Source organism: Sorex araneus, chromosome 9 (genome assembly GCF_027595985.1).
Source record: "Sorex araneus isolate mSorAra2 chromosome 9, mSorAra2.pri, whole genome shotgun sequence".
Lineage (NCBI taxonomy): Eukaryota > Metazoa > Chordata > Mammalia > Eulipotyphla > Soricidae > Sorex > Sorex araneus.
In genome coordinates, this window is record NC_073310.1 from 48,088,988 (window position 1) to 48,105,224 (window position 16,237).

Here is a 16,237-nt window from a genome sequence, read left to right on the forward strand (position 1 = left end):
ATAGTGCCTGAACTTATTTTGGGTTGAAGTATATCTCTATTGAATATTTCAGTATTGCGGATGATGCTCTTGATCATAACCCCCTTTTTTTATAAAAGAACTCAGTGAACTTTTTGTGCTTCTTTGTGACTTACACATAGAATTTGAGGTTGAGAGAGTTTCCTTAGAATTAAATAATTAAGGATCCTATAATTGAAAAGAAATAAAATCTATGTCTAAGTAGCAGTGCTATTTTTGCCCCAAAGTCTTTTTTCTTTCTTCTCTATGACATTATTTCTTTCTATTTTTTATTTAATGGATCTGGTAATAATTTTGTTAACTGGGTGAGAACTTGTTTTTTTTTTATGTATAGTAAGGGCATTGTAGTACTAACACAGATTTTTAGGTTTATTACATCTTTGTGAGTTCATTTTGAGAATTTATCATACTTTGACAGAATTTATCTCCTTCCCTCCCTTCCTATCAAATAAGGGCTATCACACACTTTTGTACAAACTGAAAAATATTCTTTAAAATTGTTATGTGTGTGTTTCTCTATGTTAACTATGATAACTGATAATAATATTTGATGAAATAGCAGACTTTTTCTATGATTGTGTTTTCAGGGTTTATTTTCCATATCCTTATGATGTAGAAGCAAATGTTAAATTCAGTATTATTATGACTCATATGCATCTGTTTTCAAATTGTTTCTAATTTGCTCTAGCTTCTTTGGGACTCTTGGACTGGGCAGTGATGTAAATGTTACATTAGATGTAAAGAGTCCATCTTTGATATGTGCCAGGAACTGTGTACCCACACAATTTTCCAGTTCATCAGTTGTGCCCACAGTTTCTCAAAAATGATGAGTTTACACCTTCAAATTTAAATCATCATTCATTGATGATTTTAAAAACCTTTTCACTTCTATGGCATTTAAAAAAAACATTGTGCTTAATTTAATCTGAATTTATTGCCATATATTTGGAGTACTTTCACTCAGTTCAGTGCGGGGCATTTGACTTCAGCATTCAGTGCTATTGATTGTGCTTTTTTTATTTTTGTGGTTCTGCTTCTCTCCTGGTTTAACACTGATCATATCTGCTAACATGGTTCTCAGTGCAACTGATACAAATGCTAGCCTGAGTTTGTTATTGATTTTGTCATAGTAATTGCAAACAAACTCCTCTGTTACGTGATTACAGTTGTTAAAACATTTTTTTGGTAATTGTGTATATACTTGGCAGAAACTACCTGCATATTTGCATATTGCTTTAAAATTTTCTTTTATCTCAAGAAAAATTGTATGTTTTCTCTCTATACTTTCATATAATATGTTATTGAACATTTCATATACTTTCATATAATATGTTATATGAACATTATTTGGGGCTGAAGTGATACTACAGTGGGTAGGGCACTTGTTTTGCATATGGCCATCCTGGGTTTCACATCCCAGGTATCCCTCTTGTCACCTGTGCACTGCCAGGAATAATTCCTGCGTGCAGAGCTAGGAGTAACCCCTGAGCACTGCCCGGTGTGGCCCAAACCAGGAAAGAACCATTTTTTATTTAGCAGAATTCTTTAATAGCTAGCACTGTATGAATTTTTCAACTCAGAAGTTATACAATTTGTGGCTTAGATTTGTTATTCCTATTGTAGAATATATGTGACTTTTCTTATTTGTAAATCTTGGGAAAGTGATTGAAATAATGGTTATTATTATTACTCTCTGGGGATGGCACACTCTCTTTGGCACTGTTTTGAGCCCTATATTTCTATTAATCTCACAATTCCCTGGGAAACTGCTATTTTATGCCCGTAGAAGGGGGGTGAGTGTAGAATCAGTGGACAGTTAGCCAACCTGCCCACAGCCTCACAAATAACAAGTGGCAAGTTGCGAATACAACCTCAGCCCACCTGGCTACAGAGTAGGTTTCTTCACCTCATTTCTTTCCCCAGAGTATTCTTTTAAAGAACAAGTGGAATTTTTGTTCATTTGCAGTGCTCCCTCATTGAATGTGTTCATCTGTTCTTTGATTTGTTTGGGGGATTTGCTACATTTATTTTCATAGTACTTCCTAGACATTAGTTGCCCGTTTTCAGCAAACTCATAATGCTTTTTATTATTTTCCTGTGCTTGTAGATATGCCTCTTCATGTCCGACGAAGCAGTGATCCAGCTTTAATTGGCCTTTCCACTTCTGTCAGTGATAATAATTTTTCCTCGGAAGAGCCTTCACGGAAAAACCCCACACGCTGGTCTACCACAGCTGGCTTCCTCAAGCAAAACACTGCTGGTAGCCCTAAAACTTGTGACAGGAAGGTAAGCACTTCTGACTCGTGACTTCTTACTGTCATTGATGAGCATCATCTGTTGAAAGTGAACACTGTGGTCATTTATCCTATATTCCCAGGTGATAGTTTTTTCTCCCTCCGAAAGAAAAGCTTGCTTATGTAGTCTTAGGAAAATTTTCATCATTCACCTAATTTATTTTAGTCCATGATCTACTTTAGTATCACTGTCACTGTCACTGTCATCCCATTGCTCATCAATTTGCTTGAGCAGGCACCAGTAATGTCTCCATTGTGAGAATTGTTATATTTCCCCCAATTCACTTGTTAATACTCTGTATATATTGCTACAGCCTTGTATCATCCTGTTCTGTTACACTTCAGTTTAAGCCAATGATCTTTAAGCTGTGCTTGCTATTTTTGCTGCTGAATCTATAAACCTCTTTTGAATGAATTAATAAACATTTTTAATGCAGAGAGTAATTTAGCATAATAGGTATTGAAAAATGTGGAAACATGCTACTCACAAATTAATATTAATATAAATAGTTTGCTATTTGCTTGATTTATCCTCTGCATTTGTGTAAAAATATCTACTTTAAATATTTTCACTTGGTTTTGCATTTCAACAAACTGTTCTTTGCTACCTTTTTTTTTTTTTTTTGTATCCAGAATAAAAATAGATTTAAACTGAGAACAATCTATTGGGTCAGGAAAAATACAATACAGGAAAAAACAATCTATTGGGTCAGGTCTGTAGTCTCTAGTGTTTAGATTAGGCTTAACTGTTGAACTCATTCTTCGGAAATACATATTTGCTAAGAAACTTTACCAGTCTTCTTATTGAAATTAACTTCCAATTTTATAATTTGCTACAAGGCTATCCAAAGGAGACTCTAGTTAATGAATATATCTCATATTGTAGGTTTTGAAAGTAGATCTAATTTACATAGATATTCACAAATTCATAAAAATAATTCAAATGGCAGCTAGAAAATTTTGACTTTTATGATGGTTTTCCTCTTATAGCTTAAGTCATCTAGGTCATCAGTGTTTTTAAAAAAATTTTTTTAAACCTTGCATGTGGGAGTCAGATCTAGTTCCAACAGAAAGAACCCCTGTAGAGTGTTGGGTTTTTAAAATTTTTTTGGATCAAAATACTTTATCATGATTTTTAGGACACATGGTTACAATGTGTTAAAATTTGCTCATTGGTGTATACAGTTTATGTACCTCACTACACTGTAGCCATTTTAAATAGAGGTCCATAAAAGTTTTAATATGTGCAGTTTGCTTCTCAAGAAAGTTTTGGATCATGGGCTGGAGCTGTAGTACAGTGGAAAGAGTGCTTCCCTTGTATGCGGCTGCCCCGGGTTCAATTCCTGGCATATCGTATGGTCCCCTGATCAACACCAGTAGTAATTTCTGAGTGCAGAGCCAGGAATAATTCTGAGCATTGAAGGGTGTGGCCTGAAATCACTGCCCATTGCCATCCCCAACGAAAAGAAAGGTTTTGAGGTGCAGGACTGGGGTCCTGAACTATCATTCCTTTCTAGTTTACCTGGGAGTTCGGAGCTGATGCCAGTTCTAGGAGCTACAGCACAAAAAAGTTCCTGTTTACAAACTTCATGAAAAATAATGCATTTTGTGTGTAGATTCTTATCTGCAGGGGCTTGGGGAAAGGAATTTAGTTTTCCAGGAATTGCTCCTGGCATGCTTAGGAAACTGTGTGGAGTGCTGAGATTGAACACAGGTTGGCCATGTGCAAGGCAAATGCCGTACTGCGATATGATAGCTCTGGCTCCATTTCATTGACTTTTTGTCTTAAAATATTTATATATCAAATGTTGCTAAATGTTTGCAAAACTAATAGAACAAGTTAAATTATAATCCCAGATCTCAGCATCAGCATGTTAGTGAAGTTTATTTTTATTTCAGCTTGGGAAATACTTATGAATAAAGAGTTTTATCTGCTGACTGGCAGCCATAGCCTCTCTTGTGCCTACCCCACCTTCCAAAGTCATTGAGCAGGGGGACCTCCTGCCAGTGTGGGCACCAGGGTAGCTAAGGTACAAGTGCCAGTTTATGAGAGAACATGGGCTTCCTCAGACAGGAAAAGTTTATGCTTTAAATTTTAACTTGCTTGTGTTTTTGTCTTTGAGTTTATTTTCTGTGTTTGCATCTGATTCATTGTTGCCTGACTTTCTGTTCTAAAAACAATTCCTGTATTTTTGGTGTTCTCAAGAAAAGCTTGGAAAAAAGGCATGCTTGCTGCTCACAATTAAATTCATTTCTTTGTGTGTTGAATTCATGTGTGTTGAACTTGGCTATGCTGAAAAATGTCAAGATTCACAAGTTCACTTCAGAGTGTAATGATTCAGTTTTTTTTTTTTTTAGAAACAAGAAAATAGTTTGTGTCCATCGTCTTAATGCTCTATTACTCTGTGGTTTAAATACTTTTTAAATACATTCTTCTATAGTGCTTCTATATGGTAGGAGAAGAATCTATATAGTACTTGTCACGGGAAGAGACTCGAATTTATTCAAGTTCTTCTGAACTTCTCTCCTCCCGGTTTCCCCACATTTTGTACCTCAGTGACTTTTTCAACTCTTAGAGAATATTTTCACTCACAATTTGTATGGAAGTCTCTTATTAAGGATGTTTTTCATGTGAGAATTTATATGTGCTTAATGGCTCATCTTGGGAATGAGTATTTCAATCAGTGTGAATACTTAAATCATTTTGCTACTTCTTTGGTTATTCTTATTCAGTTGGTGTCTCTGAGATTAAAGAAGCCAGCTAGTACGTGGGCAGCCTTTGATTCATTCCATCAAGAAAGGTGTAATGAGGCACTTATCAGAATCACCCTACCATGAAGTTTCAAGGATAAAGTCTGTACAATTTTGCCATGCAGTTGTTAGAAGCTATTGTCTCTAGCCCCTAAATAACTGCAGTTGCTTTCCTAATTTATGTTACCCCTCTTCTCCCCTCCCATTAACATCTTATAGATTTAGCTTCAAATATTTATCTTGACCAGTCTCCAAGAGATTTTTTTTTATCTGATTAGAGAACAGGGAAGGAAGTTATAAGAGAACTTATTGTGTTGGCATTACGATATTTTAAAATTATTTCTCTTTGTTTTTTATAGAGAAACCTTGAAATGCTTCTGACCCCTGGGTTTCTTATTTCTGTTTTAGTTCCTTGGCATAGTTGGTATCTTTCCAATACTCCTGGTACACGCATGCATTTGGAAGAGATACAGTCTTAATTATAACTTAGTCATCTCTCTTTTCCTTAGAAGAGTTGTAACATCTTTCTTCTAACTTTAGAAAACTATTTTTATAAGTACTTCTTGTAGTATATTTTAAGATTCACTTTTTTCCTGATATAACTACTCTTAACATTTATAAAGTAATGAAGTATAACAGTATAAAGAAATGGTAAGTGATTTGAAATCTTGAAGATTAGTATTGACATTTTTATGTATTAATTTCAGGATTTCTATAGAAATAACAACTGTCTCTATTACTAAAAATGAAATCATTTGACAAGTAGATTAATTATATGCTCTTTTTCACTAGTTTATATTCTGTGAGAACATTTTCTTATATATCTTATAAATATTAATGTCTTGCATAATGTTTTATTATGCAGTGATAGATATTTTAAATGGGTTAGATAAGACGTTATTTGGATGTGACTTGCTGGTAAAGTATTTGTCTTGTATGTGTGTGAGATCCCAGGTTCCATGTCACATACCACACCATACCACTAAGAAAAAAACAACATTTTCCCCTCTTAAAAACAAGTTTCGAGCTATGTAATCCATGGGTGGTACAATGACTCTATAAAGTTTAGAACAGTTTTCTTTTCCTTTTATTGTCCTCCATCTTCTGTCTTCATATTCTACAATATGCCAGCGTTCCAGCCATCACGACCTGAAAGCCAATATAGGAATGCAAGAGAATGTGGCTTTTTCATTTAGGAATTAAAAAATTCAGATTCTGTGACTTACAGTAGTGTTCATTTTAATGTTTTACAAACATTATTACTCTTCACCATGCTCTTCCCCGAGTGCCTACATCCCTCCACTGCTGACTCTGATATCCCTTCATATTCTCTTCCTCTATCCTCCACTTTCAGCAGCGTCCATTCTCTAGGCAGACTAGACTATAGGTGTCACAGACTATTGTTTATTCTCTGACTTGTTGTTTTTTCGTACTACACATATAAATAAGGCCACCTGGTATGTTTTCCTTCTCTGGTTATTTCACTCAGCATAGCCTTTATTCTATCTAAATTGCAGCAAACTGCAAGATTTTTATCTTTCTTTTGTACTTAGTACAATCCACTCATCAATTGTTGGTCACTTGGGTTTTTTCCATATCTTGGCTACTGTAGCCAAGATTATCATAAATTGCTGTGAACAAAGGCATGCAGATATCTTTTTCAGAATAATGTTTTGGTGCTCTTGAGTTAGATGGTAAGAAAAGGAATCTCTGGATCATGTGGATCTCATCTTACTATTTTGATAAACCACTATTTTTCATAGAACCTGAATCAAACAGCCTTTCTACTAGTGGTGGGTGAGGGGTCCTTTTCACTCTCTTTGTGCCACCACTGGTCCTCCTCTGCCCTTTCCCTTCTTTTCCCATTGGTATGAGGTGGTATCTTATTTTGATTTGCATTTGCCCTCTGTTTTCTTTTGGAGACCTCTGTTTACTTCCTCTTCCCATTTTTTTGATTGGGTTGTTTCTTTTTATGTAGAGTGTTGGTTTTTTTTTGGGGGGGGCGGTGGAGGGACACACCCAGCTGTGTTCAGGAATGACTGCATCAGTGCTTGGTGAATCTTATGGGTGCCATGGGTGAGGAGAGTTATGTACTGGGGTAAGTCTTATGTAAGGTAAGTGCCTTAACTATCTCTGCAGTCCCTTATTCTGAGTTTTGTCAGTGCTTGGTACATCTTAGATATTTGCGCTTTGTTAGGTGTATGGTGAGTGAATATATTTTTTGCCACTTATTAGGTGCTTTTTAATTTTAGCTGCTATTTTTTGATAGTACCGAAATTTTTTAGTTTGATGAAGTCCCATTTATTTATTTTTACTTCTGTTTTCTTAGTGATGGGAGTTAAATCATTGAAGACATCTTTGAAGTTTGTATCACATGAAGTTTTGTCTACAGTTTCCTCAATATACTTTAAGTATCTTAGGCTAATATTGAGGGTTTTTATCCACTTTAAGTTAAATTTTGATACGGTTTGAGTTTAGGGTCAGATTTTTTTTTTTTTTTGCATGTGTTTGTCTAGTTTTCTCAACATCACATGTTTAAAAGTCTTTCTTTGCTTGCTTTGTACAATTTAAGTCTTTGTCGTAGACTAAACTATCCATGTATCAGAGTTTATCTTTGGTTTCTCAAATGTATTCCACTGGTCTGAGAGTTTGTCTTTATGCTAGTACCACAGTTTTCATTATTATAACTTTATAAAGACAGAAAATACGGTGTCTCCTGTTTTCTTTTTACTCAGGATGCTTTGTCTGATAGGGGGAGTTTTATTGCCTCATATTAATTTTAGTAGTATTTGTTCTCACTCCCTAAAGATTATTTAGGGAATTTTGATGGCAGTTGCATCTATATACTGCTTGGATAGGACGGTCCTTTTTTGTTGTTTGTTTGATTTTGTTTGGGGTTTGCACTCAGCAGTGCTCAGGAGCTATTATAAGTGTGTCATTTGGGCATAGCTCCTGGTGCTTCTTTTTTTTTTTTTTTGCTTTTTGGGTCACACCTGGCAATGCTCAGGGGTTACTCCTGGCTTTGCACTCAAGAATTACTCCTGGCGGTGCTCGGGGGACCATATGGGATGCCGGGGATCGAACCCGGGTCGGGCGCGTGCAAGGCAAACGCCCTACCTGCTGTGCTATTGCTCCGGCCCCTCCTGGTGCTTCTTGAGAGAACCTGTGCTGGAATCAAAACCAGCCTCCCACATGCAAGGCAAATGCTCCAACCTTTTCAGCTGTCTCCCTGGTCCAGGACAACCATTGCAATGGTGTTGGTTCTTTCCTCGATGAACATGGAATGTGCTTTGATTTTCCCATACCTTCACTTACTTTAATAATGATTCACAGTTTTCTTTGTGAATGGAAAGTCACTTCATTTCCCCCCACCTCCTGCCCCCTTTTTGTGGCCAAATGTGATTCTGGAGCCACACTCAGCAGTGCTCAGGGCTTCCCACTGGCTCTGCTCAGGAATCCCGCTGGTGGAGCTTGAAGGGCCATGTTTGGTTCTGGAGTTCAAGCCCAGGTTGGCTGCACACAGGGCAAGGCAAGCACCGCCCCCTCTCACTCAGGCTCCATGATCACCTCTTGCTAAATAAATCAAATACTTGAGTTTTTTGAAAGAGCGTGTCACAATTTTAAGTGGAATTAAAGAAAAAGTTTTTTTTCTTCTAGTTCGTTGTTCTCATATAAAAATAAAACAAATTTCTGTGTATTGATTTTGTATTTGCCAATTTTCTCTGTAGTTTTATTGCTTCTGAGTTTTTGATGGTAGAATCTTTAGGGTTTTCTATGTATGATATATCATATACAGATAGTGGTAATTTTTTTTCCCTTCCTTCTTCCCTTCCTTTCTTCCTTCCTTGCTCTGTGTTGAGTGCTAGCTTTGACCGCATATTTTGCCTAATCTTAGAAAAAAAGACTTATTTCTTTGCTTTTGAGTATGATATAAGCCTACAATTTGCATTAATTTTTATTCTACTAAGGTCTTTTCCTCCTATGCCTATTTTCTTTCTAGGTTTTTTTCTTTTACAATCATAAATGGGGGTTGGATCTTGTCTAATGCTTTCTCTGCTCCATTGGCTTAATCATATTTTATCTTTCCTTTTATTAATGTGGCACATAATATTAATTGACTTATTGACTTATATTGTACCATCTTTGCATCCCTGAATAAATTCACCTGATCTTGGTGTACAGTTTTTTTAAGTGTATTTTTTACTTTGAATGACTAAGATTTTGTTGAGGACCTTTGCATCTGTCTGTGTTCATTCACGTATGTTGCATTTTAATTTTATATTTTAGTTGTGCATCTAATTTTGGCATCATAATATTGGCATTGTAGAAATTTTTCATAATAATTTCTGTTTCTTTGGCTTTACTGGGATAGCCCGAGAAGGATAGGAAGGACGTACTCAAAGGGTTTAAAGACCTGACTTGTGTTTAACTGGTGTTTGTTAACTTTTTGTTGATTTTCCTATTGGTTGACATTTATATTTTACAAGTTTCTGTTTATTCTGATAAGTAATCATTGGTAATGCCTTTCAGAGAATATTCTTAAATTTTATTGTTTATGTTGATATCTGATTACTTTGGGATAGATTCCAGAAGTAGACTTATCTGATCAAGCAAATAATTTACTTTAAAGTTATATATACTTGTTTTATACTTGTTTCCCATAAATTCATGAAAAATCGCATATACCATACATAGGAAGTGCAAAACATGGTAAGAAGTTTTAGGTGGGGTGAGCTAAGAGATACGATTAGTGGTAAAACACAGAAATAACTGGCACTGATTTTAAATTCCAGAATTTCCTGTCTTGCTATCTTGCTTTCATGGTTCTTTTAGTCTATTTACCAGAAATTACTTGTGAACATTTGAAAAATGAAATACACAGATTACTTTATTCTTTTTAGAAAATTTGTTTATGTTTGTTTGATATTACTTTGTTGGTTCTCGAATCTATTTTTGAGTAAATGTATACTAGTTATTTTGAATTGTATATTTTAAAATAGTTAATTATTCTGTCATAATAGAATTGAAACTTTTCACAGGAAAATCTTGGAGACATTTACTGAATTTGATTTTAGGACTTTTCACATTATATTGCTCAAATTTATTATGCTCAAATGAAAATTAGTTAATTTTTTTGTTTTGGGGTCATATCCAGTGATGCTCATGGGTTACTTCTCACTCTCGACTTTTACTTCTGGTAGTGCTCAGGAGACTATATGAGATGTACAGTTCAAATTTGGTTGGCTGCATACAAGGCAAGCACCCTGTCCTCTGTACTATCTATCTAGTCCCCCAAAGATTAGTGAAAATTTTAAAACTAAGGAAGAGTTTTGCAGAACTCATTGCAACTTTTGTATCCTAGTCTGTCATTGCCAAAACTTGACCCAGCAATACCGCTTCTGGGAATATACCCTGGGAGCCCTAAAACACACAGGAGAAACACTATCTGCTCCTCTATGTTCACTGCAGCACTGTAAAAAACTCAAGCTTGCCGAGGGGCGAGCGCACTCGCAGGCTCTCCAGGCGGCTCTGTCTCACCGCCCGCGTCCGGTGCCCCGGAACCGCTGTGTGCCGTCGGTCGAGGGCAGGCGACGGAAGGAAGAAGGAAGAAGGCCAAACTGGGTGCTCTATCCGTTTATTTCATTCTCTCCCTCCACTTCTCTCCCGCTCTCCTGGACCTGACCCCGTGGATGTGGCCCCCGTGGATCTGGCCCCGTGGACCTGGCCCCGTGGATCTGGCCCCCCAACCCACTCTTACAACCTAGTTAAATCACCACATTGAGGGGGTTGGGGCGTACACATAGGTGTGGTCACCATCAATGGTGTAAGGTCCTTTCCCTTAGGGGATGCTTCTCCTAGGACTTAATTCTCTTTCAGCAGGAGGATCCACCCAAGGGCGGAGTCCCATGAATGTGTTTTTCTTCTCCTCAGCCAGCAAACATATAAGAATTCATAATATTAATTATTTTGTATGGACACAATAAGAGATGCATTAAAGCTTATAGAATTGCTCACCTGGGGCCATCTCAATCTCAGACTACAGTGCTCAGGCCAGATCAGTCTTTCCTATCCCTGGCAGGGTCCCAGTCTCATAATTACTTTTGGATCATGACAGCATTTGTCTATGATCAAGCTCTTAACTTATAGTTAGAATTAGGCACTTTGGCCAGGCCCATCTCAATGCCAGGGTAGCACATAACTCACCGCTTGCCCTGGATCCTTCCCGTCCCACGTTGGGGACCCTACTTTGGGGTGCTAGGAACTGAGGGCAACTGAGGCTTAAGTGGAGAAAGCAGAGGCCCGGGAGGGAATAATATTCGAGGCCAATTAATTCCCAAGTTATAAAAACATAATATTGTCTTCTTGTGTTTATACAAAACAGACATAGCTTTAAAGTAAATTATTCAAAAGGCACAAGAAGAGGAGAAAGGCAATATTAACTTATATAATATAAATTCAGTATCCTAGGAAGGTCTGACCTTGCAAATTAGCAGTCAGATTAAGGGAAAGCCGTGGATTAACTGTTTTGGGGAAGAGAACATGGACAAGTGATTATAGCTAAACAAAGGGATGGGAGAGATTTGGGAACGCCTTTATGGCTGAGACTGGGGTAAGCCTAAACTCTGGGTAAAACCGGGACAAGCTACTTGTGGCAAGGAGGGAAAGGGCAAAGTAATGTCATCCTACATCTATTCACAATGGCCAGAATCTGGAAACAACCTGAGTGCCCTAGAACAGATGACTGGATAAAGAAATTATGGTACATTTACGCAGTGGAATACCATGCAGCTATTAGGAAAAATGAAAGCATGAAATTTGCTTATAAATGTTTGGACATGAAGGGTATCTTGTTGAGTGAAATGAGTCAGAAGAAGGATTGCACTCATTTGTGGGATATGAAAAAAAGAAGAAGAAAAAGCAGAGTATGAGACTAATATCCAAGGACAGTAGAAACAAGGGCCAAAAGGACTGGTCCACTTTGGAACCTTGCCAAGAAGAAGAGGGTGGCAGTCAGGCTAGAGATGGAACCACGCACTGTGACAATGACAGATGGAAATGACCATTCTGAACAAGAGTTGAGTGCTGAGAGTAGGTAAAGGGAGGTACATGATAACCTGTTTTTAGTGCCCTGTATTGTAAACCATAATGCCCAGAAGAAGGAGGAGGGGAGAAGGAGAGGAGGAGTGTCCGCTGGAGCGGGGAGGGGGAAGAAGAGGAGGGAGAGGGAGAAGCAGAGGCAGAGGCAGAGGCAGAGGCAGAGGTAGAAGAAGAAAAGTGCCTGCCTGTGTGGCAGAGGGCCTGGGTGGTGATGGTAAAGAAACTCGTGACATTGGTGGTGGGCAATGCTCACTGGTGAAGCGTCGGGTGTTGGAACATTGTATGACTGAAACCTAATTATGAGCAACTTTGTAACTGTGTATCTCACAGTATTTAACAAAATATTGCTGGAAAGTAAAATTTGTCAGAAAATACATTGCTCTTGTTTTACTAATTGAGAAAACACTTTTGTACTTGACTCACAGAGATTTAGAGGACTTACCCTGGTTCACTGACTCAGGATTAGTCCTTGTGTGCTGAGTGTTATGTCCCCATAACGTAAATTAAGTAATAAACTACTTTAACCTGTTTCTTTGCTTCCTCACCCCCTTTCCAAAATTTGATGTTTTAGTCCCTGCTGTTTCTTATTTTTAAATTTTAGGCATCCTACATTGCTATAGTATTAGCAATTGGGTTTCCTGCATCCAGTGTTCTAACACAATACCCTCTAGCATAGTGCCCTTCACCTCCACCGCCCTCATCCTAGCTTTGCCCTGGTTTGTTTAGTTCGCTACTTCTGTGTCAGTCTTGGTAAAATTGAAGATACTGTTTTATTTTTTAAACTAGTACAGTTGACTAGTTGACTATTAAAAGAAAACCAGAGATGTGTATCTGTTTGATGTATTTTTTTAGCCAACTGTAGCTACCATCTAGTTACATTGTCTAAAATCTCAGATTAATAAAGGTAGTTCTTTAGTGCCACCTGTTTCCTCAGTGAGAGACTAATGGCTGTACTTAATTTTCTGGAAGAGTAGCTTCAAAAGTTATTCAGAGGAGACCTAGACCCATAAGTATTTTATAAAATTTGTTACTTCCTATTAAATGTTTCTAAAACTATGAGTTTCAGTCTATTTTTTGTATATAAAAAATCTAATTTAAATGCAGTTCATTTTTGTTATTTCTAGTATGTGGTGTTTATAATTATTTCTATAATAGGGCAACTTTAAGTGCCAACATCACCTAATCTGCGTTGCTAATAATCTATTCTCACTTATGTTCACATTTACGGTTATTATCTGCCTTTGTGTACTGAAAAATGTTATAACCTGTATCGAATCTACAGAATATCACGGTACTATTCAGAAAAAAAAATACTTGATTGTGATAATTTTAGAATTCACAAGCTAGTCCAGGACTATAAAACCAAAGTAATGTCAGAATCTTTATAGTAATACAAAAATATGTTGCACCCCCTTTTTTTTGTATCTTTGTGTTAGGACCAGAGAATAGTTCTGATTAAATTATATCAAACAAAATATTTATATTAAATTATATCCAACACATCTTAGTCCACTTAAATATATTTTGGGTCTTAACCAGAAATGTGGCTCAGTGACATAGCACATGCTTTACATTTGTAAGGACATGAGTTTGACTTTGTGGAACTTCAAAACAAATAAAAGCAGACAAACATGCATTTTCTCTCTGTTTCTCACACACACACACACACAACACAACACACACACGCACAGGGATAGAGACATGTATTTGTGTTATTTTACCTTTTCTAGTGATTTATAGTTTTAAATTTTGACATGAAGTTTAATCTAGTCACTTCATGTCCTTATTAATAAAGACAATGTGCTTGAAAATGGAACCATTGTAATTCACATTTTATGTTCTAAAGCATCATGGTTTTAATTTGAATGTGCTCTGGGTGCCATTGTATTCTTAGTCTAGGCTGCATTGTAGGAATGTGTCCTAGGCAAGGTTTTGGGGGATTTTTTTTTTTTTTTTTTTGCACAATATACAGATATTTTCATCTATTTAGGTTTCCATTGATTCTAGTAATAAATTCTGTTCTGATTTTTGAGATTGCTATCTTTTTATATAATGAAAAAAGTACAAGATCTATCCATACTTGCATCTCATTCCATGATGTATATTTTCACTATTCACATCTTACTGATGAGTTAGCACCTCAAAGAATTTAAATGATTTACATAGTAGTTAAATTGCTACAATAATATTCTAATAATTGAAATATCAGTTCAGTTCTAAATTTTGTGCTTTTTAGTGTAGAGTGCATTTCCAGTGATGCTTAGGAACACTTGTGCCTCAATACTCAAAGGTCACTCCTGGTGCTTATCAGGGGACCAGGCCTTGTCAAGAACTGAACCTGCGGTTCTCACATGCAAAGCATCCTTTGCCCTATCTCCTGAACTCACACATCTGTCTCTTAAGAAGCACATCAACCATTTATCTACCAATTTGTATCATTCATTTGGTTTAATGTGCTAAACTGAAATATGTTAAATCATGATCTTTATATCATTTTATCTCCGTAAGCTTTCTATTAAGCAATTAAATATGTCTATAAGAATAATCAACATCTGTATTATTGGTATAACTGCCATAATTTATAAAAACCACAGTAAATCCATATTATAATCTTAAGTACAAATTTTTCTAGTTTCATTAGTATCACCACTAATATTCTTTATGTAAATGGGCCTTCATTTCCTTCCTCTTTAAAGAAAGTTTTTTTCTTTAATATCTTTGTGGGTAATTGTTATTCTTTCAGAGAAATTATTTTTTTGGCCCCTTTAGTCTTTTTTGGGGACGGAATTAGAAAACATTTTCCGATTTATATTTGCTCATTCTAATTTCTATATGATGTCCCTTCTTTCTCTCCTTTTTTGTTACCTTAATAACAATAGAGATTAAGGTACAAAGGACAAATTTACCTGTCATCCACTTTGAGCTGAATCAAGAGATCAACTCAACCATTTCCTTAGATTTATGTAAATATTTTATGTGGAAACAAACTAAGTCTTTATTAATGGATGAGTGGATGATGTTTTGGTATGCCTCTCTGTGAATATATACACACATGCACATATATACTTAAGGTATATGTACATAAAAAAGAGAATTCTGATATTTGTAACAGCATAGGTATATTTTGAGGAAATTATTACAAGTTAAATAAACCAGAAACACAAATACTATTTGATGTAATCTTCATGTGGACAGTAAAGTCACATAGAAGCTGTCAGAATTTATAGAGGACAGACAGATTGGTGCTTATCCAGAGCCAGGGATTTTGGGGGTGGGGATAGAGTATCACTAAAGGAAATTTGGTATCTTGGCATAAGAAAAGAACATTAGTGGAAACAACTGGTGAACGGGTGAATTCCAAATGTATCTAATTTTGTAAATGGTATTTTACCCAAGTTAATTTTTTGGTTTTGACAAATTGAATCACTTGCAAAGTTTCATTAAGCTACGTGGTAAACACTCTTTTGTTTCCACTAAGCTTGCTGGTTAAGTTCCTACTGAGGAAGGAATTATGAAAAACTTTCATGCAATCACATTCTCTAAAATTAAAAGATTCATTTTTATCTTGGGGACAAATAAAAAATAATGCTTTCTTGAAAATTAGTATCATACTCAGAGAACACAGTTGTTCTACACATGAGGTGAGGGTGAAGGTTTGAATCCTTAAAAGTTTCTCATCAATTTAGTTTTTTATTTTTGTGGTTTTGGGGCCACACGCAGTGCTGCTCAGAGCTTACTCTTGGCACTGCACTCAGGGATCATTCCTAGTGGTGTTCTGGAGACCATAGTGGGTACTGAGGATGGAACCCTGGTTTGCTGCATCACATCAAGCACTCTAAGCTGTCATCAGTTTCTTTATGCTAAGTTTTTCCCATAAGGAGAATGAATTGTCCAGAAAATCCCTTATTGCAAGGGAAGTAGGTGGTAAGATAGGATTATAGTAACTGAAAAGAAACATTTTTTACAATTCTCAAAAATCCATTCATGGTAGTGGATTACTTGCAGAGGTTATTTATTAATCCAGGCCAAACTGCAAGAAAATTAACTGGTAGTCTGAATATAGGGATATTTACAGA

At 36.3% G+C, this 16,237-nt stretch overlaps 1 protein-coding gene across 15 annotated transcripts in view; it reads left to right on the forward strand.

The window, feature by feature from the left end:
- The window catches only part of PARD3 (par-3 family cell polarity regulator), a 645,483-nt gene that overhangs the window by 283,752 nt on the left and 345,494 nt on the right, over positions 1–16,237 (forward strand). For all 15 annotated transcript variants that reach the window (XM_055147130.1, XM_055147131.1, XM_055147132.1 and 12 more), the window contains exon 4: positions 2,126–2,304. In XM_055147130.1, the coding sequence (XP_055003105.1) occupies positions 2,128–2,304 (177 nt within the window). In that variant the 5' untranslated portion in view covers positions 2,126–2,127. The remainder of the gene's footprint in view (positions 1–2,125; positions 2,305–16,237) is intronic.